This window comes from Podarcis melisellensis, assembly GCF_964234715.1.
Source record: "Podarcis melisellensis genome assembly, chromosome: 2".
Lineage (NCBI taxonomy): Eukaryota > Metazoa > Chordata > Lepidosauria > Squamata > Lacertidae > Podarcis > Podarcis melisellensis.
This window is the reverse complement of record NC_138529.1, coordinates 86754777-86778046: the sequence shown is the minus strand read 5'-3', so window position 1 is coordinate 86778046 and position 23270 is coordinate 86754777. Positions and strand designations below refer to the sequence as shown.

Here is a 23270-nt window from a genome sequence, read left to right as displayed (position 1 = left end):
AGGAATTTTTCTCACTCTGAGACATTTGTGGGTGAGATGAGCTAAAGGCTGAGAAGAAAGGTATGTCAGAAGGAAAATGAAAGGAGATATAGATATATAGATATATACAGTATTTTTCTGTGTATAAGATTTTTTTTGCTAAAAAAAATTAGGCGAAAATTGGGTGTCATCTTATACGAATGTAGAGGGAGGACATGTGATTAATGGCAGCAGCAAACAGGAGATTGGCAGCAGCAATTGGGCGAGTGATTGGTGGCTGTGTCGAGGCCTGCTGGCGATTGGCTGTGGCTGCAGCAATTGGGAAGGCGATTGGCAGCTGCGACAGGAAGTGTGGGGGGCTGTTTGTGGTGGCGATAAGGCAGACAATTGGCAGCTGCGGCGAGTTGTTCGATCGGCAGTGGCTGTGGCAAGCGATCAGTAGTAGTGGGCAGGCGGGTGAGCGATTGGCGGAAGTGACCTCCCCTCTCTCAAAAAAGCTAATAACTTACCGTAATTTCTTAATTTTGAGTTTAAAAAAATAGGGGTCGGCTTATACATGGGGGCGTCTTATACACGGAAAAATATGGTAGATATATAGATATAGATATATAGATATACATCTATATCTCCTTTCATTTCCTTATGACAAACCTTCCTTCTCTCTAAAGTAACTTTGTATTAATGCAACATTTTTATATGTAACTGTGTATTCTTTGTATTATTTCATTCAAGCTGTCTGCTGTTGCTTCAGTTTTTTTGCACACCACTTAGAGATACTTTTAATATAGCGGTTTTACAGAAGAGAGAGTGGAGGCTAGGTTGTATGGGGCAGTGCACAGGCAAACTATACCACCTGAAAACAACACCCTGTTCTTCTTTGCTTCTAGTCTGTCTCCATGAGCCGCCTCCTGTTCCATTTAGCATATCAGCACTATAGTTTACTCCCTAAATATATCTGTTGGTTTAATGAAGTCACTAATTGTAAGCAAGGCTTTCCAGTTCTAGCCCTTTGGGGGTGTTTGGGATACTTTAGAAGTGGAATCATTGTAATTACTGCTCATAAAAAAGGCTGCAAGATTAGCTTGACTCCTGGAATGGTTGCATCTTTTACTCCTACTGTGCATAAATGGACAGTTTTGTCCTTTGGGCAAAGTGGAGCATCCTTGCTGATAGGGACAATTAAAGTTAAGCATGCAGTGAGCTGCATAAAGTGTTCCTTGAAACATTTGTCTCTAGTTACTTCCCACGTATATATCTTCTCTGTAAGTCATGCTTACCTGTTTTAATCTGCTGAGATGGGCTCAGATGTTCAAACAAACCAGCCTCTGGCTAAGCAAAGGCAGAGGTGGACGAAGGGGTGTGTGGTAGGTGCGGGCTGCCCTGGGTGTCATCTCTGAGGGGGGTGACAAAATGCTGGGCGGCACTCACCGTAGGGCCTGCAGCACACCCTAGCCATGTGTCTCGGGTGCGCACAGACTTCCCGCTGGCCAAACGGTCTGCCCGCTGCCTCCCCCCCAGCTGTAGAGAGGCTGAGTGGGAGGAGGCAGGCAGACTCCAGAGGCCCCCCAGGTGTTCCCCGCCCCCATGGGCGCTAAACCCCACCCCTGGGTGCGCCACCCCAGGCGCCCAAGCAGCTTCCTCCGCCGCTGAGCAAAGGATTGCTGAAAGTTCTGTGTGAACCAGACCTTGGTTTTTAAAATGTTTGTTCTAGCTCCCATCCTCAGTGTGCTGGTCCCAGGGGGGATGAGGTATTATTACCGTAGGCCAAGATCAACAGGGAGCCGGGCAGGTCAGCAGGAACGGAGGTAGGGCAGAAGCAGGAGTCCAGGTGGGGAAGCAGGAACACTGGTAAGGCAGAAGCAGGAATCCAGGCGGGGAAGCAGGAACACTGGTAAGGCAGAAGCAGGAATCCAGGCGGGGAAGCAGGAACACTGGTAAGGCAGAAGCAGGAATCCAGGCGGGGAATAGGCACACTGGGAGTGCCAAACAAGGACTGGGTAAAGCAGATACTTCACAACGACGTTGCTCCCGCAACCTGAGACCGGGCTGCCTGACCTTTATCTTCTTCTAAGGCCGGGGGCGGTCCCGGCCCCCAGAAGCCCCGCCTCTCTTGGCCTTAAGGCGAGCACTCCTCCTGGGAGACACCAGTTCCCTTCGCCTCTCTGCCCTAAGCCTCTGCAGATCAGGAGAGGCTGAAGGGTTACTGGGTCCTGGAGGAGGCTCACCTGTAGCCACTGAGTCTTCCAGCACCTCTGGGGCCTGAATGATTTCACCTGGTGCCTGCTCTTGAGTTTCCTCAGCAACTAGGCCTTGCCCAGGTTCAGCCGGCCCTGGAGGCGGGGACTCCTGTGCCGGCTGGGGTTCCTCCGGATCGCTCTCAGACTCGGAATCCCAGGCCATCACACCATCCCCCCTCCCAGGCCCCCCCTCACTTGAGGGCCCGGACCCGGCTTGCTGGGGTACGCTGCATGAAACTCCCGGATGCAGGCAGGTGCGTGGACGTTGACCGCTGGTTCCCAGGAGCGGTCCTCTGGCCCATACCCCTTCCAGTCAATGAGATACTGCAGCCTTCCCCTGCGGTATCGGGAGTCCAGAATGCGTTCCACCTCGTACTCTGGCTCTCCCTGCACCAAAACTGGCTGCGGTCGGGGACGGTCTGGGTGGAACTCGTCGGGTGGGGCCACCGGACTCAGAAGGGACCTGTGGAATACCGGGTGAACCTTCAGGGTTGCTGGCAACTGGAGACGGAATGCCACAGGCGAGACCTGGTCCACAATAGGGAACGGGCCGGTGAACCGGGCGTCCAGCTTCCGCGAAGGTCGAGAAGGGTGGAGGTGGCGAGTGGAAAGCCATACCAAGTCACCGACGTGAAGTTCCGGCCCCACCTGGCGGTGGCGGTCGGCCTGGACCTTGTACGCCTCCTTGGCCTGGCGCAGCTGCTCCATCAACAGCTGTTGCTGGGACTGGAGCTCCTGAAGCCACTCTGTCACCGCAGGGACCGCAGATGCCGGCAGCACATCCGGAAACAACCGTGGGTGAAGGCCATAACTGGCTTGGAACGGGGTCTGCTGGGTGGACGCATTCACCGCGTTGTTATAAGCGAACTCCGCCAATGCTAGGTGGTCGACCCAGTCGTCCTGCTGGTAGCTGCAGTAACACCGGAGGTACTGTTCCAGTACCGCGTTCGCCCGTTCTGTCTGGCCATCAGTCTGTGGGTGGTAAGCAGATGAGAGACAGACCTCTGTTCCGAGGGCCTGGTGCAAAGCACGCCAAAACCGGGACGTGAACTGAACGCCGCGGTCGGATACTACACGCTCAGGTAGGCCATGCAGGCGGAAAACATGCTGAAGGTACAGCTGCGCGGTTTCCTTAGCTGAGGGTATGGATGGGCAGGGGGCACAGTGCACCATCTTCGTGAAGTGGTCAGAGAAAACTAGAAGGCAGGTGCAGCCACGAGACGGGGGTAACTCCACTACAAAGTCTAGAGAAACTGTGTGCCAAGGACGTGGTGGAACCGGCAACGGCTGAAGAAGGCCGGGGGGTCGCCCGGTAGGCCCCTTGGCCCGCCTGCAGACGTCACAACCAGCGACGTAGCGAGCCACGTCAGCCTTCAAGCGGGGCCACCAAAACTCACGGCTTACCAGATGGGTGGTCCGATACCGCCCAAAGTGCCCCGCTGCTGGAGCGTCATGGGTCATCCGGAGAACCTCAGCCCGCAGCGGCCCTGGTGGGATGTACAGGCGCCCGTGGTGCAGCAGGAGACCCTGATGCGAAACCAGCCCTGGATACTGAGGGCATGATCCTTCGGCCAGTTCCCGGAGTCGTTCCTGGGCCCAAGCGTCGACCCGTTGCTGCTCCCGCACCCGAGCCTGCAGTGGCTCAACCTCCTGGGTGGCCAGGAATGCAGCTGGTGGTAGGATCGTGGTGGGTGCTGCTTGCTGAACTGTGTCTGCGTTGTCTTCAGGTTTCCGGGACAGGGCATCCGCCTTCTGGTTTTGGGAGCTAGGGATGTAGCGGATCCGGAACTGGAACCGGGAAAAGAACAACGCCCACCGGATCTGCCTTTGGTTCAGCTTGCGGGTGGTCTGGAGGTATTCCAGGTTCCGGTGGTCGGTTCTCACCTCCACCGGGTGTCTTGCTCCTTCAAGATGGTGGCGCCAAACCTCAAAGGCCACCTTGATGGCCAGCAGTTCCCGCTCCCACACGGTATAGTTACGCTCCGCTGGAAGGAGCTGGCGGGAATAGAAGGCGCAGGGTAAGAGTGGCGCTTCCGGTTCGTGCTGCTGAGACAAGACGGCACCGAGAGCCGTACTGGAGGCGTCAGTCTCTACCACAAAGGGTCGAGAAGGATCCGGATGCTGCAAGATTGGCGCTCTCTGGAAACAGGCCTTCAACCCTTGAAATGCCTCCTCCGCCTCCTTGTCCCAGGAAAACGGCGTCTTGGGGCGCAGAAGCCGGGTCAACGGGGTGGTGCGGTGAGCATAATCCGCAATGAAGGTCCGATAATAGTTGGCGAACCCCAGGAAACGCTGTAGGTCCTTGCGGTTCCGAGGTGCCGCCCATTCTCGAACCGCTGCCACCTTCCCAGGATCCATCTGCACCCCACCTGGTGAGAGTCGATGACCCAGGAAGTCCACTGACTGCTGATGGAACTCGCACTTGCTGAGCTTTGCATACAGACGATGCTCGCGCAAGCGCTGCAGCACGGTCCGGACATGGCCCTCGTGGCACGCCGGGTCACGAGAGTAAACCAGAATGTCATCCAAGTACACCACCACGTACTTGTCTAGCAAGTCCTGAAATACGTGGTTGATGTACCGTTGAAACACAGCAGGCGCGTTGCACAAACCAAAGGGCATAACCAGGTATTCAAACTGTCCGTACCGGGTCCCGAATGCTGTCTTCCACTCATCCCCGGCGCGGATCCGAATCAAATTGTAGGCTCCCCGGAGGTCTAGCTTGGTGAACACCTGCGCCCCTTGCACCCGCTCCAGTAACTCCGAAATAAGGGGCAAGGGGTACCGGTCCGGGATGGTAATCTTGTTCAGGGCCCGGTAATCATGGCAAAGGCGGAGCTCCCCACATTTCTTCTTAACAAAGAGCACTGGCGCAGCAGTGGGCGAGGTAGAAGGTCTAATGAACCCTCGCTCCAGGTTCTTGCGCAAGAAGTCCTGCAAAGCCTCGCGCTCTGGCTCTGTTAACGAGTATAAGCGACTCACCGGTAGAGGCGCTCCGGGCTGGAGGTCTATGCCGCAGTCAAAGGACCGATGCGGCGGCAGCTGGTCTGCCCCCCGTTCCTCGAACACGTCGTGATAGTCCCGGTACTCAGCGGGGAGCGTTGCAGCAGCCTCCTCAGTGGGCGCAGCTGCTAGCATCTCAGTCTCAGCAGACGAACTGGGGTCTGGGAAGTGTACAGTCCGTTTGACCCAATCAATCTGCACATTGTGATCCTCTAGCCAGTCCATCCCAAGCACCAGGGGGAACCGGGGCATGGAGGCAATATCCAGAGTTCGCATCTCACGGTGCTGCTGGAGGCACAGGACCAGGGGCTGGGTCTCTCGAGTGACGGCGCCCGAACGCAGTGGCCGTCCGTCGATTGCCTCCACCTGTACCGGTTCTGGCTTGTTCCGAAGTGGCACCCGATGCTGGGCAGCAAAAGCAGCGTCCATATAAGAGCGGGTTGCCCCTGAATCCACCAGGGCATGGGTAAGAATCCATGGCCCTCCTGGAGGGTATAGATGTACTGGAACCATAAGGTGTTGTAATTCGATTGGTGCGGTCCCATTCTGTGCTGTTTGGGACCCCAGGGAGCCAGGGCCATCAGCTACTGGGGTTGGCGGTTTCTCAGGACAGGATCGTGCATAGTGTCCGCTTCCGCCACAATAGAGACATAGATTCCCCTCCCGACGCCGCGACTTCTCTGCGGGGGAGAGGCGTGGCCGCACTGCCCCAAGCTGCATGGGTTCCTCCAATGACTCAGCTGGGCCTGTGGGGCTGCTGGTGGACCCCGGGGCCGATAACTGGAGGTGCCGGCGGCCCCGAGCCTGACGCCGATCCTCTAGCCGATCGTCTATCTGTAGACTCCGCTGAATAAGAGCGTCTAGCGTGGTGGGGCGTTCCATTGTGGCCAGCTGGTCCAGTATCTCATCTGAAAGCCCCTCGAGATACTGGTCCCGAAGAGCAGAGTCGTTCCAGGTCAAGTCCTGTGCCAGCAGCCGGAATTCTGTGGTGTATGCGGCCACCTTGGACTTGCCCTGTCTCAACCGCCGAATCGCCCGGTTGGCTTGACTCCCCTTCAAAGGGTTGCCGAACGCGGCCTCCAACAGATTGCAAAACCCCCCGTAGTCTGCCAACAAGGGGGAGTCTTGCCTGAGCAGCGGCAACGCCCACTTGGCCGCCTGGTCCTTTAACAAACTAATCAAAAAATGCACCTTGGTGCGGTCGTCGGGGAAGTTCCGGGCGCGCCCCTGAATATACAGCTTGGCCTGGGCAAGGAACATGGGAAAGCTGGCCGGAGCCCCATCAAACTTCTCAGGCAAGGCCACTGGGTACTTGCCAGAAGCCGGGGCGTCGGCCCCAGGAGCCGGTAGGGCGTCCAAACGCTGCTGTAGTGCCGCAACCACGTTACTGAGCTGCTGCACGGTGTGCGTCAAGGCCTGGTTCTCCTGGGCTATTGCCAACAATGTAGCCGCTTGGTCAGCCATGGCCTCTGAATCTTCCCGAACGCACCCCAACAAAGAGGGAGTGCGGGTGTGGCGGGAGCAAACTGTGCTGGTCCCAGGGGGGATGAGGTATTATTACCGTAGGCCAAGATCAACAGGGAGCCGGGCAGGTCAGCAGGAACGGAGGTAGGGCAGAAGCAGGAGTCCAGGTGGGGAAGCAGGAACACTGGTAAGGCAGAAGCAGGAATCCAGGCGGGGAAGCAGGAACACTGGTAAGGCAGAAGCAGGAATCCAGGCGGGGAAGCAGGAACACTGGTAAGGCAGAAGCAGGAATCCAGGCGGGGAATAGGCACACTGGGAGTGCCAAACAAGGACTGGGTAAAGCAGATACTTCACAACGACGTTGCTCCCGCAACCTGAGACCGGGCTGCCTGACCTTTATCTTCTTCTAAGGCCGGGGGCGGTCCCGGCCCCCAGAAGCCCCGCCTCTCTTGGCCTTAAGGCGAGCACTCCTCCTGGGAGACACCAGTTCCCTTCGCCTCTCTGCCCTAAGCCTCTGCAGATCAGGAGAGGCCGAAGGGTTACTGGGTCCTGGAGGAGGCTCACCTGTAGCCACTGAGTCTTCCAGCACCTCTGGGGCCTGAATGATTTCACCTGGTGCCTGCTCTTGAGTTTCCTCAGCAACTAGGCCTTGCCCAGGTTCAGCCGGCCCTGGAGGCGGGGACTCCTGTGCCGGCTGGGGTTCCTCCGGATCGCTCTCAGACTCGGAATCCCAGGCCATCACACTCAGACACAGTACTCAGATTCTTGGCTCAAGGGAACCCAGCAGTTTTATTAAAGAAATCAACACATGGTCTCAGCATCAGCTGAAGGTATAAAAGGTAAAGGGACCCCTGACCATTAGGTCCAGTTGCAGATGGGTTGCGGCGCTCATCTCGCTTTACTGGCCGAAGGAGCTGGCGTACAGCTTCCGGGCCATGTGGCCAGCATGACTAAGCCGCTTCTGGCGAACCAGAGCAGTGCATGGAAATGCCGTTTACCTTCCCGCTGAAGTGGTACCTATTTATCTACTTGCACTTTGACGTGCTTTCGAACTGCTAGGTGGGCAGGAGCAGGGACTGAGCAATAAGAGCTCACCCCATCACGGGGATTCGAACCACTGACCTTCTGATTGGCAAGTCCTAGGCTCTGTAGTTTAACCCACAGCGCCACCCATCCAAGCACAGCGCCACCCATCAAGGTATAGGAACACAGAATTCTATGGCCTACAGGCAGATTTCTAAGGTACATGGCTAGACATTAGCAGAGAGGTTGTCCCAACACTTCACATGTTCCTCCTGCTCTGCTTTTAAAGAGTAGGGAAGGACCAGTCATTTGTTCGTGCATGCAGTTCACCTCCCAAGTTAAAGACTACAGGTATGCATGCAAGCATGCGCTCCTGTGGGGAAGGGAGGCAAGCCAGGTATATCTGTGCTGGAGCAGGTGGCAGCACCTCCTTGGTGACCACACCTGAGTCCAACTCTCTGACTCCCTCCGCCTCCAATTTGGCCAGACCTGCTGGTTCGTCATCCATCTCCTCAGCTACCACAGGAACTCCACTCTCAGAGGGTGGAGCTGAAACTGAATCAGGCAGTTCCCCTTCTGCAACATCTGGCAACAATGGGGCAAACCCCTCTTCCAAGTCACTGCCTGAGCTCTCCCCATCCAACTTCAGCTTCTCCGCCAGATCTTGCCAGCCCTGCTCTATCCCAGCCGATGCCGTGGGACTCATGACAATACTGTCCTTCTAACCCTTTTTAAAGCATTAAAAAAATTCAATCAAATAATAATGTACATTTATTTCAATAATGCAGCATACAAACAAAGAAGTGTCCATGCATGTTGTTTCCATATCCCTAAGCAATATAAACAATGCAAAGGTGATACCCTGAACATATCAGATATTATCCCGGAATTTGCTGTATTACAGATTGATGGGATGAGATTCAGGTGACCTTCTATTCTGCAGATCATTGTTCATGAACAATATGATAAACAAGCCTGTAATGTAGTATTGCACCTCTTAACGCTATCAACTATACTATTGCATCATCTTTTCTCTGATCCTAGCAGACTGAATTTACTTTACTGGACACTCTGTCCTCAAAATGCAACTTAATGAAGCCATCCTTCTTTTTCTTAGGGTGCCTCTCTGGCACAACGAGCTTGAAAACCCATGCGAACCACTGTGTATAAATATGGCATGTTTAACAAGGGGATACAGAAACCTTTCAGTGAGCTCTGCCAAGATACTTAATTCTGAAGCAAACGGTGAGTTAGGCTGACTTTTAAGCAAACAATTAAGCATGCCAAGTGCCGACTTTGTAATTTGCCGTTTACCCACGGAGAAGTCTGTCAGGGAAGTGATATGGAGGATTAATGCTGTAGTATCTTGGTTATTCTTCCTCATTAGCTCATGAATCAGTTTAGTTTTCTTAAATGACATGCCAGTGAATAAAGGAAGTTTCACTGACAGATTGTACAGATGTTCACACACACACACACACACACACACACACACACACACACTTGAATATAACAGCCTGGTCTGCACTTTGTATGGATGTAAACAGCTCAGCCGATTTTGTTGTGCTCTGTGAAGAATTTGCTCCTTAATTCTATTAAGAGCTCCCTTGCTCATAAAATTAATGCCCTCATCTCATTCAGTAACAGTCCTCCTATTCATTATCAGAGAAAGGATATCTACTGCCTTTGTAGATTAAGTTTTCTCAGAGGGTTTCCTATTATTTTCAAGAAACTCAAGACATTAAAAGATTTGCACTTCTATGTTTGCAAAGCTACTGAATTGGATTATTTGCCGAACTGTGCTGTTCCTGTGAACTGCAAGGAGAGCAGAGCAGCAACTCGGAATTAGGTGGGTTGAGGGTGTTGGATTTATTTTTGCATACCATGTGATATTCGGAGTGAAATTAAAATTCAGTTCAAAACATCAGAATCAGAAAACAAAATGGAAAGTCCTAGGATTCTGGGGAATACCAAAAGGCGTATCTATGGAATTATTTCATACGACTATGGCCTGGAATATTGCATACGGTATTTGGGTGACTTAAAATGGCTGGTGGGAACTGCAGATGTGACTTGAGCTTGGCTATCATTCAAAGGCAGCATCACCACCCGCTGCGAAAAGGCATCCTGGTGTTCAGCAGGGAGGGTGCCAAATGGAGGCACAGCTGGGTGGGGCCAGTGAGGAGCCCTTCCAAGCCCCTGGGGACTTCAGCCACTGTTCCTGACGAGGGCAACCTCGGGGGGGGGGGCAGGCCTGTCCCCAATAAGTTGCCTCCTGATCCTGAACTATGTCATGTTCCCATCTTTTACAATAACTAAAAAAACAACAACCCAGAATCTGAGCCCAGCTATCTTCTCCAAGGACTTAAAAATGAGGTCATCAAGTACAGGCCATCAAAGGCTCTTGGGTCCTCCCTCTGATTGTTAACATTTGGATCTGAAGAGGGGTTATTGGTTTGTTTTTGTTTTATTATGTATTTTGCGTTCTCATTTTATATTTTTATGTTGTGAACCAACCTGTGATCTTTGGATGAAGGGTGGTATACTAGATGATAGATGATAGATAGATAGATAGATGATAGATAGATGATAGATAGATGATAGATAGATGATAGATATAGATAGATAGATAGATAGATAGATAGATAGATAGATAGATAGATGATAGATAATAGATAGACAGATGATAGATATGTAGATAGCCCAATCTTGAGGGAGATCAATTACCGTATTTTTCGCTCTATAACACACACCCGACCATAATACGCACGTAGTTTTTAGAGGAGGAAAACAAGAAAAAAAATATTCTAAACGAAACAGTGGATGTATGATTTTTGTGGTTTTGTGGTTCATGCTGTGGCCACAGACATGTGATCTGACAGTGAGTTTGGAGTAGCCCAATGCAAAAATCCTGAGGATCCATGTGGATCCATGCTTTGTAACCACGTTTTTGCACCACTGCGGCCCCAGGCAACAGTGGGTGCATGATTTTTTTGGTGCAAGATGTAGCCATGGACATGCTCTGTGATCCGATGGTGAATTTGGGGTGACCCAGTGCAAAAATCCTGAGGATCCATGTGGATCCGTGCTTTGTAACCACGTTTTAAGTGGGGAGGGAAGGAAAAGCACTCAAGGGACAAGGAGCACGCATGGAGTGTGTGGAGAAGGATGCTGCTAATAATGCAGAAAAGGGGTTTAAGGGGAGAAGGCTCCTCTCCTCTCCCACTTTGCTCCTTTAAAGCAAGCAGGCTCTGCTTTTCTCCCTCCTCCCTGCTCATCCCCGGCTTAGCGAGCTGAAAAACTTTGCTGCTATGTAGCGAGCTGAGTGGGGAGGAGAGAGGGACAGAGAGCCTGCTTGCTTTAAAGGAACCAACCGGACAGGAGCCGCTTACACTCGTGTAAGCGGCTCCTCTCCTCTCCCGCTTTGCTCCTTTAAAGAAGCAGGCTCTCTGTCCCTCTCTCCTCCCCACTCAGAGGCTCTTCTCCCGCTTTGCTGTTTCAAAGCGATCTATGGAAGGTGAACCATGGATCCTCTGCTCACGACTGCAGCAGATCCCCCCTGCCACCCGTAGGCATTCCCTCCATAACACGCACAGACATTTCCCCTTACTTTCTAGGAGGAAAAAAGTGAGTGTTATAGTGCAAAAAATACGGTATATCCCCCGACTTATCTTCTGAGGAGATCATTGTTGAGGAAGAAGAGGAAGGAGTAAGGCAGTAGGGTTTCAGTAGGCGCTGAGGACTGAGGCATCAGTCAGTTGAGCAATGTGGTGTTCTAGGGGAAACTGCTTCTACAGGAGACTACTTTACATCTGGTGTTAAGTCTGTTTACCGTGGAGCTATTTTATTTCCATGTGCATGAGAGTGAGAGAGCTGTCCACCCACTATGAATAAATACAGCCTTCCACATTGTCCCCCTGATTAGCCCCATGCAAGGAGAAAATTAGTAGGAAGAATGTAAATACAAACCTTTTCACATCCTCCTGACAGTGTGAAGAATCCTGATGCTTCAAACTTGTAGTAATCCCACGGATTTACATAAAATTTATGTGAAGGAGAGTATCAAACTCATTCCCATGAATTGGTGAAATACCAATAAAGAAATCAAACATGTGAACATTTTAATGTGGGCATACTATTTTTCACTCAGTTTATATCTAGCCCTTTATCCCAAAGTGAGCCGAGGGTGGCGAACACATAATTAAAACAACAAAAATTAAAATGTTATTTAAACAGTTTAAAATGTTTTTAAAACAATCACAGTGTTTTTCAGCCATCAAATGCCTCGTTTCTTCTATGTTTCTTTTATGTTTCTTGTGAAAGTCAAAAACAACGAGGACAGACACAGCTCATCAGGTAGGACGTTCCACAAACAGGGAACCACCACCAAAAAAGCCCTGTCACAGGTCAACATCAACTGGGCAGCAGATACATGAATATGAAGTTGACTTGTAGGGACTAAAACTTTGTTTCTATCTAGCTCAGTGATGGTAGCTTTCCAGAGTCTCAGCCTGGAGACTTTTCCAACCTTCCTCTTTTGAAGTGTCTTATGGGATTGACCAAAAGTTTCCAGTGATTGACCCTAGCATCCTCTGTAGCCAATCCATCAGAGGTCGGCAGCCTAAGGCCCATGGGCTGGAAGTGGCCCACAAGGGTCGCTGGAACTAACTGTTTATATCAGTAAAGGATCTGGCTTTCTCTCTGTAGCATGCTGTGTTTTTCTTCTCCGGAAACCCCTTGTTCTCAGCCAGCATCTGCTTGGGCTGCCAGCTCCTTAACAATTTTTAATGGCATGCACTTCCTAGAACTTTTTGCAGTCAATAGATTGGCTCCCACTGGAAAAAAGCACTAGCTGGAAGTGCTTGGCACTGCTCGGGAATTCAAAGAAACATTAAAAGCATTTTTTAAAAAATGGATAGCATAATAGCTATATTTTTACCTGACACACCAAAGATTGGACAAAGTCGCATTTTGGTCTGCCAGCTTGATTCAAAATGGTGCTCAGCACCCAAACATTTACCAAGATCACTGTTGCCACCTCAGGGTTCCTCATGGAAAGTTTGGTGATGACATCTCAAAAGGTAGCCAAAGCGATGCCAAAAAAATGTGTGCAGTCTTGCGAAAGTGAAGTTTCAGCCTGCCATATTGATTCAAAATGGCACATGGCACCCAAACATCAGTGAATATTCCCACCCCAAACCCAGGAACTCTTGTGCCAAGTTTGGTGATTATATCTCAATAGGGAGCCAAATCTATAGAAAATGGATAAATGGATGGATGGACAAACAAGTTGTTTTCCAAAATATATAGTAGATGGGTTTTCCGCCCCTATATTATCAACCCGTTGCAGTCTGATGAGCAGCTCTCTTGTGTTCTTCCAGGACAATCTTAAAATTACAGCACAGCCCCAGTTCCCAATTCAGAAGATCAGTTGTCACCTGAATTATTCTGTGTCAACCCCTCTTTTGTCTCAGTGGTGTGTGTCTCTTTCTAATTACTGGCCCACTAGAGTAAACTAAGTTGCAGATGCCCAAATCCAATTTTCTAGCAACGTAGACCCTGAGGATCTTGGGCCCTGATGTCTAATGTCGTAAACAATAGTGACAGAGACTTTGATTAAAGTTGACAGGATCCTTATAAAGCCGTGAAGCTGTTGTGCTCCTATTTTCATCACCCTTCAAGTTTTCTTAGTTTAAAAAAGGAAGAGAAGATTTGAATCCCACTCAAAAGACCAAAAACATCTTTTTGTATGACAGCTTTAGAAACAATTTGTCTCTTCAGTGTAAGACTATGTCATGCTTGAAAATACAGCAGTTGCTTTCAGTCACTGGGTATACAATGAAGGCCTTGAAAGTTCACACACGCATGGACATCAATTGATCTCTCCCAGTTCATTTTTTCAATTTTGGGGGCCCAGTTTGCCTACTCATTGATGCCACAATCTAATATGTATAATGGGGCCCTACCAGCACACATACTCCTTCGCCCCAATCTGTATCAATTAGGACTTGCTGATCAGAAGGTCGGTGGTTCGAATCCCTGCAACGGAGTGAGCTCCCGTTACTCTGTCCCAGCTCCTGCCAACCTAGCAGTTTGAAAGCATGTCAAAGTGCAAGTAGATAAATAGGTACCACTCTGGCGGGAAGGTAAATGGTGTTTCCATGCACTGCTCTGGTTTGCCAGAAGCGGTTTAGTCATGCTGGCCACATGACCCGGAAGCTGTACGCTGGCTTCCTCTGCCAATAAAGCAAGATGGCGCCGCAACCCCAGAGTCGGCCACGACTGGACCTAATGGTCAGGGGTCCCTTTACCTTTTACAGGGCATATGGCCAATCTTGAGGGCCCTTTCATCTAAACAAAAAAGTGAAAAGGACCATGGAACTGGACTTTAATACGAACATATGTAACATCCACACTGGACAATATACCATGTCACCGGTGCTCAACCATGCACTGACATGATCACTGAATTTGTGAGCATGTAAACTAGATCTTGAAGACTTGATGGTGAATGTGTGGACTGCTTCTTTTATTATTTTGGAAGGTATTGTTTTTTTAGGCAGTGATGGCACATTCACACATGTAGGTCATCACTTAATATTGCAATTTATAATCAAGTGATATACAAGTATGTATGAAGAGGACTTAACAGGGCACTTCCATTGAATGCATTCCTTGTAGGACTGACAGATGGAAGGAAAGGTAAGGCTGATCACCAACAAAATAAAATCCAAATTCTGCATCAAGGTAGCTCAAATCTCCTCTCAAGATAAATGATTCAGCTAATAATGTGTATGTAATTTTGCATTGTTGAATGATCTGCATCCATAGCATTTGAGTTTGTGTCGCTTCTGGGGCAAGGGGCACAGAGTGGATGATAGATAGCAAAAGGAGATATTATTGCCTCTGGATTTCTACCGTAGTCTGCAGTGAAACAAAAAATGAAATGGATACACTTGACAACCCACTCTCTATGGTCACAGCTATTTCTTTCTCTTCACACAGTGGAACATGAACTGACACTTTTTAATTGTCTCATTGTCAACATATAGTCCAAGAGAATTTAACAAAATGCAGCAAAAGCTTCTAATAAAAGCTTTACTGGAGATGCGTAGGCCAGATGAAGAAACTGCATGGGTTAAAACAACAGCTAGAAAAGCTTTGATTTTATTCAAGATATTCTGTGGTTTGGGGTGAGGGTGGGGCTTGTTAATATAATCACAGTACTTCAATTCAAAACGTATATTGGGTGGCGTTTTCTCAACCCTTGGTACAGAGTGTGCATTGCACATCGATGGACTGCAGGAAATTGCCTCCTTGTGTGTGGGTGATTTCACTTTCCACAGGAAGCAGAACCGAAAATCTGCCCATGAGATGGCCTCACATCAATACATTATAAACCTATAGTTTCTATGCCATTTTTTTTTTTTAGTTTGCTTTTCACTTATTAGAAGAGGCTGCTGGATCAGGCAAGTGGCCCACCCTGCATCCTGTTCTCACAGTGGCTAACCAAATGCCTGTAGGAAGCCCATAAGCAGGTTCTGGGCGCAAGAACACTCTCCCCACCTGTGATTCCCCCAGCAACTGATTTTGGAAACATTACTGCCTCCAGCTGTGGAGGGAGATCATAACAGACATCATTGATAGCCTTATTCTCAATGAATTTGTCCAGTCCACTTGATAGCCTTATTCTCAATGAATTTGTCCAATCCACTTTTAAAGCCATCTAAGTTGGTGGCCAAGGGATGCGGGTGGCACTGTGGGTTAAACCACAGAGCCTAGGACTTGCCGATCAGAAGGTAGGCAGTTCGAATCCCCATGACAGGGTGAGCTCCTGTTGCTCGGTCCCTGCTCCTGCCAACCTAGCAGTTTGAAAGCACGTCAAAGTGCAAGTAGATAAATAGGTACTGCTCTGGCGGGAAGGTAAACGGTGTTTCTGTGCGCTGCTTTGGTTTGCCAGAAGCGGCTTAGTCATGCTGGCTACATGACCTGGAAGCTGTATGCCAGCTCCCTCGGCCAATAAAGCGAGATGAGCGCCGCAGCCCCAGAGTCGGCCACAACTGGACCTAATGGTCAGGGGTCCCTTTACCTTTAAGTTGGTGGCCATCACTGCCTGCTGGCGGCGCAAGTTCCCTAGCTGAACTATGCACTGCATGAAGAAATCCTTTATCAGTCCCGAATCCACAGCAGTGTCCAAAGAAGGGATGACCACTGGGAAGAATGCAGAGGGAGGAACTCTATGGTGCACCTGTAGCAGCAAAACCAGACACCTTCATCTGCCTCAGCTGCAATAAAACATGTCTCTCCTGTATCGGTCTCTACAGCCACAGCAGGCACTGTAAGTCTCCAACCGTTGAACTTCGCTCCGAAGGTGCACTCTTCCATGGTCTCCCAAGACAGATGGATGCCAACAAAGGTCTTTTGCCCTGACACACATCATTTTACACTTGTTTGCATTGCATGTTGAATTGAGCCCTTTAGACGTGACTCATAACCCTTCTCTAACCTGAAGCTCATGAGCCTTTTATATAAGACACAAACTTTCCTCCCCTCATTTAATGCTGTTTTCCAAAACAAAGGAAGAAACAAAAAAAGTAGCATCGTGAGGTCACTTAATAACTGTAGGAATTTTAATGTGCATTCAAATTTCAGATCACTGACATCAATGAAAGGGGAAGGGTGTATGTGGGGGAGACACACAACGCATCACATACGTTAGTTCCCTCACGGCTATTTGCATAATGTGTCTGGAGGCAGCACTGTATAAGAAGGGAAGAGCTAACCCACCAAAGAGAACTCAGGGGCAGTTCTATTGGAGAGCCGATGTGATTCAAAGGAGAAAGGACAGTTTCAAAGCTCAGACGAGTGAATAGCTGCAGAAATACAGTGAGCTCGGAAAAAACTCTTTGGTAACCTCAGCAAAGGAATAAAGCACTGGGGCAGAAGGTAATTTTCATTTAGATTTATTTGCTAGGCTGTCTGGCTAAAGTTCTTCCTTCTGAGGAAGGCTGAAACTAAACAACACCTCACAAGTCTGTACGCTAAGATACAGATTTTCTTCAGTTATGATCTTCATTGTTTTATATAAATATGCTATTTATTTAAGAGAAATGCCTGCTCTGAATTTGAGTTATAGCTTTATAAAACTTTAAAGAAGAATGCATATATTTCATTTACTAGCAAAGCATTCTGTTGTTGTTCTTTAAAGTAACTCTGATTTGATTAAAGTGGGTGCCTTAAAATAATCATTGATAGTTTGCCAGATACCAGATTTAGAAATATAAAACAGTTGGCATTACATTAAAAGCAATCACATTATGTTTTTGTTACATTTTCCAGCATCCTAAAATGCATTTCATTAAGCTATTAGACAAAATATAAAATAACATCAAGGTGTAGTTTTTATTCAAGCTTTTAACGTTGCTTCATTAAAAAATGTTTTAGGGCTATTAGAAAATAAATGGCAAAAAGCCGAAATAAAAATGGATTTTCATTAAAGCTAGAACAATATACTGGTTTAAAACAGTCCTTTAAGAAAGAAATTTTATGCAAGCTATAATAATTATATGCTGATAATTGTGTTTTAAACATTTTTGCATTTTTAAATATATACTACAAAACAAAATCTAAGCCAACGTTTGGAAGCAAAGGTTTTATATATAACTTTGGATAAGTGTAGGCAGTACTTATTTCTGGGGGGACACAGGGGTATGCATACCCCTGAATATTTTGTGAATCTTTTTACTTTTGTCCATTTACTGTGTTTATTTTTCCTGATTTGGAGTATAAAATGGTGATTTTCTTGAGTCAAAATGAAAATATCATTGGGGGGGGGAGCACTGTGTGTAGGTTACATCGAGTTAGCTCTTTGGCCACTTAAAAATCTCATTGCTGGGGGATGAGAGAGAGAGGTGTGTGTGTGTGTGTGTTTTCCATCATTAAATGAATACAGTGGTGCCTTGGGTTACAGACGCTTCAGGTTACAGACACTTCACGTTACAGACTCCGCTAACCCAGAAATAGTGCTTCAGGTTAAGAACTTTGCTTCAGGATGAGAACAGAAATCGTGCTCCGGCAGGCAGCGGGAGGCCCCATTAGCTAAAGTGGTACCTCATGTTAAGAACAGTTTCAGGTTAAGAACGCACCTCCAGAATGAATTAAGTTCTTAACCCGAGGTACCACTGTATGTTAAAATACTGTACCACCAGCATATTGAGTCAGTCCTTGTGTTTGCTCAAAGGCAAACATCCAAATTCATTTGAAGATCTTCGAATAAAGTGAGAGTGCATCTAGAATATTTAAAGGGACAAGCACCCATTTCCATGGGCAACTTCAGGAGACCTGGATGACGGCAGGAAAGCTTACATTTAGCTCCCGGACATTCCATGTTTCTTTGCATTATCAGGAATGCAGCATTTCTTTCCATATTTGCTCCATTCTCTGCCACCCTGTTTTACCTGCAGGAGCTTCAGTCCCACGATGACATCGGCCCAGCGGCTCCTGCTGCTGCTCTCCTTGGCTTTTGCCAGCGTCTGTGTCAACGTGGGGCAGCCGTTTCCAGAGGGGGTGGAGAACGAGGGAAAGAGCAATCTGGATGGCATCCTCCAAAGGGCAGAAAACATCATCTTGAAGTCCATTTTGAAGAAGGTGGACGATGACAAAGAAGATCCCAACAAAGGTAAATGGTGTACCTTTTCAGTAGCTGAAGTTCATGGCTGTATTTGTTTATATGCCACTTCCCTGTCTGTAAAGGGCCTCAAAGGTGTGTGTGTGTTGAAGTTTAGGGAATTTAATGACAGTTGTTAGGAAGAAGAGGCACCCTCCTCAGTTGCTGCATGCTGAGAGCGAGCGATTCATTATTAAATCACATTTTTGCTCCCTTATCCACTCAGTTCCATTTCAGACTGGCCTCTCTAGGGAAGAGGCACGATTCCTTTCAGTATGTGCACGCTGCTCTCTGGTTCAATCTATGGCACATCCAGGTATGGCTGACAAAACCCCGGAGAGCCACTGTCAGTCAGTAGAGACCAGGGGTGTGCAGTTAGTCGGCTGGGATCAACTGCACAGTCAAGAATATATATGGTGACACAGGGAGACCTGCAGAAGATAAGGGCAAACTGATGGTTAAGAGAGGGCTTTTGGATGCTGCAACTGTATTTAGCTTGTTGTGTTAACGTTGTTGCTCACAGTGTCAGGGTAAACCCCTTGTTCTTTTCAAACAGTTGCCTTCCCGTCTTCCTAGGCACTAACTAAATCATATTGCACATTGGATCATCAAGGAGTTCTGACTCCATTTTTTTTTTCAAAATAGCAAGAAGAAAAAGCCTCCCCTTCTAGCTTAGGCTGTGTTCAGGTGAAAGGAGGTGTTGAGAGTGTGTGGCACTAGAGATGGACTTTTGGAATAAGAAGACTGCTATCAGAAGTTTGATACTGTACTGAAAACAGATTCCTGTGCTGAGAGGGATGCTTCTTCTTTCTTCTGTGTTATCACACCCCCACATGACCACTATCACTGTTTTGCACCTGGATCTGCTTGGTTCTAGTAAAAAAACAAAGATCCTGCCCACCTGAAACCTGCCCACCTCTGGTGTAAATACTACTGAGCTAGAGGAACTGATGGTCCGACTCAGTATAAAGCTGCATCCTATATTCCTGGAAGAACATGAGTTAACCTGCCTATGCCTGAGAGACTGGTCTGTTCTGGGGCTGCATCTGACTGCAACTTTCCAAATATGTTCTCTCAACAATGAACATTGGGCAGGCACCCATGCTATACTATTTTAAAAAGCCTTCTAAACACTTTATTATTTCAGCTAGCCTATCCAGACACTAGTATTGTATACTTGCTTTTAGTGTTTGCTGATTGGGGGTGTATATTATTAATAATTGTTCGACGGACACTGCATAGATTTTTTGTTTTTTTGGTCACTTAAGCAAGAACACCAGTTGGATCCAGCTAAGAGAAGGATCTTGACCACGGGGAAAGATGTTACTTCCACTTTAATTCCATTCCCAGATAATTGTGAAAAAGGAATATCTCAGGGAGCTTCCAGATGGGTGATTGTTGTGGAATGAGTGCTCCTTGTGCATGCATGGTTTTTGCAGCATCCGTATAATGTGTCCCCAAGGTGTCATTCACACATACAAGAAGTCACCATGGGTTAGGTCTAAAGAAATGCAGAAGGATTATTCAGACAACACACTGGAACGACAATGGAACGTGTGGGAGCACTGAGAGAGAAAAGGGACAATTCAATTCACATTTACAGGCTAACTTAACATTTGCAGGTTCTGAATACAAGAACTGAAACACAACCATCCTTCAAATTTTCCCATTGTAGAATTTTGCAGTGGAGTTCTTCAGCCAAGTAATGTGTACACAAATGCATATACAAGGGGGTAATGTGTGCATTTAAATGCATACATTAGTGAAAACATCATACAAAATGCATTACATAAGGGAAAATAACTTGGCAAAAGTGTGCATATTGTGGAAAGCTGCATATAAAAATGTGTATAGTAGGAAAAATATAGTAGACACCCCCCGATGCATATAAATTATATTAGATATATATAAATTAGCATATGCACATTGCAGGCAAATTTGCTGAATGTTTCGGGATTGTCTGACCCCCAAAATATCCACTTCACAGCTTTTGGGAAAGATATGTAGAATGCTAACATGCATTTTAATTTTCTAAGCATGCCGTTGGTTTTAATTACCTTTTGAATGTTTTGAATACCTGTTTTTAACTGTATGTTATTGACACAGTTCATTTAATTGGTGTTAAATGAACGGTGTGGGCTTTTTTGAAAACTGTTTAGAGGTTTTTATCACATTCAGGTGGCATCTAATAGGTGTTAAATAAATAAATGCTCCCTTTCAATCAAGAACAAGTTTATTCTCGGAGTGTTTTAATGCTGTTCATTTCCTTGGGCAGAGCTAGGAGCTGTTCAGCCAGACTGGATCTCGAAAAGGCAGCACCCTGGAAAGAGATCTCTCTACGATCTAGAAAAGAAGCAGCATCCCGGGAAAAGGGAAGATGTGGATGAGGAATCTTACGGAGAAACTGTGAAGCGTCAGCACCCTGGGAAAAGAGAGGAAGAAGATGAATTTGATCCCTACTTGGAAGTGCCGAAGAGGCAGCACCCAGGCAGGAGGTACCTGCGAGAACAATACCTTGACCTCCCTAGCAGCAGCCAGCTAGCTTATCTGGATGAATTCTCCAAAAGGCAACACCCAGGCAGGAGGTACCTGACTTACAGCAAACGACAGCACCCGGGCAAGAGGAGCTGGGAGGAGGAGATCGATGAGGGTGAGCAGAACCTGGAGAAACGACAGCATCCGGGCAAGAGGTACCTGGTGGATGCAGAGAACCCAGACTACACTACTGTCCCCTGCGAGCCCCAGGATACCTTTGAATGTAGCAAAGGCAGTTTGCTGCTAGAGTTGCTCGATAATGTAAGCAAGGGCCGCGTCGACGAGAAGCGGCAACATCCCGGAAGAAGGTCTTCATGGGATGGTGCATTGGAGGAAGAGGAATGAGAGGTGGCTGGGGGGGGGGGTGGTGCTTTCTCGTTGTTTTCATTCCTCCGAACGATTTCTCCCAACCATTCAGTGTTCCATCCATAACCCTTTTTTCTTCTTCCTTCCTTTCTGCTTGCTGAACCTACTTTGCAGGTGATTCTTTATAGTGTGCTCCTTCCTGGTGGGCTATGGTCCAGATTTAGCAATGCATGGACATACGGATTTCATTTTAAGCATGGCACTTTGTGCCCCCACCCCTTGAGAAGCACGTGGCCAGGCTCACCCCCACATGCTTAAAATGGAACATGTTAGTAAAGGATGATTCCAATGTTTCATTTCTTGTGTGGGCCATAAGTTAATACGGGACGAAACCCATCCAAATACAAGGGTAGTCAGATATCAGTCTTCTTGATGCTTGCAACTGGCATTCCAGCTCCAAAAGAGTTTGCAAATAGCACGCTTCATACTCATCTCTGAGTATGTTGTTTGCTGTTTTTGTCTAGCATTTCCTTCGATGGGGCTTCAGTCAGAGAAACGCAGTGCCAGAATCAGCTGCAGGTCCCTTTTAATCCTGAAAACTGGGAAGTGCTTCCATCAAACATACGCCAATGGGCGTGCCCATGTGGAAGTTAACGTGAAAGCCTGTGGATAAAGGAGGGAGGGCTTAGGGCAGGACTCAGGCCACATGGACAGCTTAGCTTGTGTGAGCCGGTAGTAGACAGAGTGGTTTGCTTTTTCTTCTAAAAGGAAAACCATTTTATGCACTGACGAGATGACTCGTCATGCAGGCAGCAAGGACCACGACGGTCCAAACACTATTGCAATGAAGAAAAAAAATACACAAGGAGCCTGATCCACAAATATAAGGAACACCAGTGTGTGTGTAGATTTCTAATCGGGGTCAGTATTCCCCAACCTTTATAAGTGAATTCCATCCATATCCACACAGGTTCCACGAAGCTACTTTTCCTGTTCTAGAACTTTTTATGCAGGGCCTCTAGCTATTCTCCATATGGCAATGCTGCTTTCAAGTGGTCTTGATGATAGGGGATTGTGAACAGCCACTGCCTTCTCTATTCTGCCAAAGGTGGATTGGACTGATATCTTGCTAATGAACAGGATTAATGTGCATAGAGAAATGACATGCCTGTTTAGCAAATCTGACATTTGCTATTATCCTTTGCCCTAAAAGTGACTCAGAGTAGTGCACGGTTTTGTTTGGAAAATCCACAGCTGAGAATCCTCACAGGGCCTGGGTTCCAGTATGCTGTCTTTGAATCAATGCCTCACTTTGTTTCCAAATAAGGATTAATTATTACAATAAATATTTTAAATTGCAGCAAGCAGGCGTCTTTGTCTCATTATGTGGATTTTCATTTGTAAAATATGGAAAAGTTTGCCTGTTGTCCCAAAATGGAATGTTTTCAATTTCTGTAGACAAATGGCGTTTATTTACCATATACAAATCAATAAATATCCATCATTAACAGTGCTCTAATGTTCAATTATCCTTTTTGGTCATACGAAAGCAAATAAACAATGTTCCAAATGATCAATGCCCTCCTGAATTTAAAAAAGGAAAAAAAAAATCAACCCAAACTGTGATGGAGGAAAACAGAATTTTTTAAAGTCAAAACTTGTGTATGGTGATGACTACATGTTTGTATAGAGCAGTGGTTTATTATTGGTGTGGAAGGTTGCTTTGTGTAGAAATAGAGTTTTCTGAAACTTTCTGCTTGTGTATGATGAATAAAAAAAAATCAGAATGAACATATGTAAACTAGCTAGCATCCTCCTTAAAAGAAATAATCAACATTGGTTGGGGGGGGGGGTCCAAAGCTTTTGAGAAGAAGGATGTTTTGGGGGTGGGGCCATGTTACTATAGAGATACATAGATGTGTCTTTGTGGAAATCATCCTTTGATTCACACCTGAGCTGCTGAACAAGGCAGAGGCCAAATGTTTTGCTATAAGAAATTAATGGGTTGTATCCAGTGCTGCATGAGTCGACTTCTGCTTGCTTCCCCTTCCTTTCCT

The 23270-nt window shown here is 47.5% G+C and overlaps 1 protein-coding gene across 1 annotated transcript; it reads left to right on the top strand.

Annotated features, from left to right (window-relative positions):
* Positions 1–16479: 16479 nt before the first annotated feature.
* TRH (thyrotropin releasing hormone) lies at positions 16480–22573 on the top strand. Its single transcript, XM_081900079.1, has 3 exons — positions 16480–16652; positions 18170–18384; positions 20648–22573. Exons 2-3 carry the CDS (start codon positions 18186–18188, stop codon positions 21250–21252), a joined length of 804 nt encoding a protein of 267 aa, XP_081756205.1. The 5' UTR covers positions 16480–16652; positions 18170–18185; the 3' UTR covers positions 21253–22573.
* The last annotated feature ends 697 nt before the right edge of the window (positions 22574–23270 follow it).

Excerpts from the sequence above, each read along its gene's own strand:
- TRH (XM_081900079.1), top strand. The coding sequence starts at position 18,186 with ATGACATCGGCCCAGCGGCTCCTGCTGCTGCTCTCCTTGGCTTTTGCC. Across the intron at positions 18,385-20,647 it reads CAAAGAAGATCCCAACAAAG|AGCTAGGAGCTGTTCAGCCA; the intron begins GTAAATGGTGTA and ends TTCCTTGGGCAG.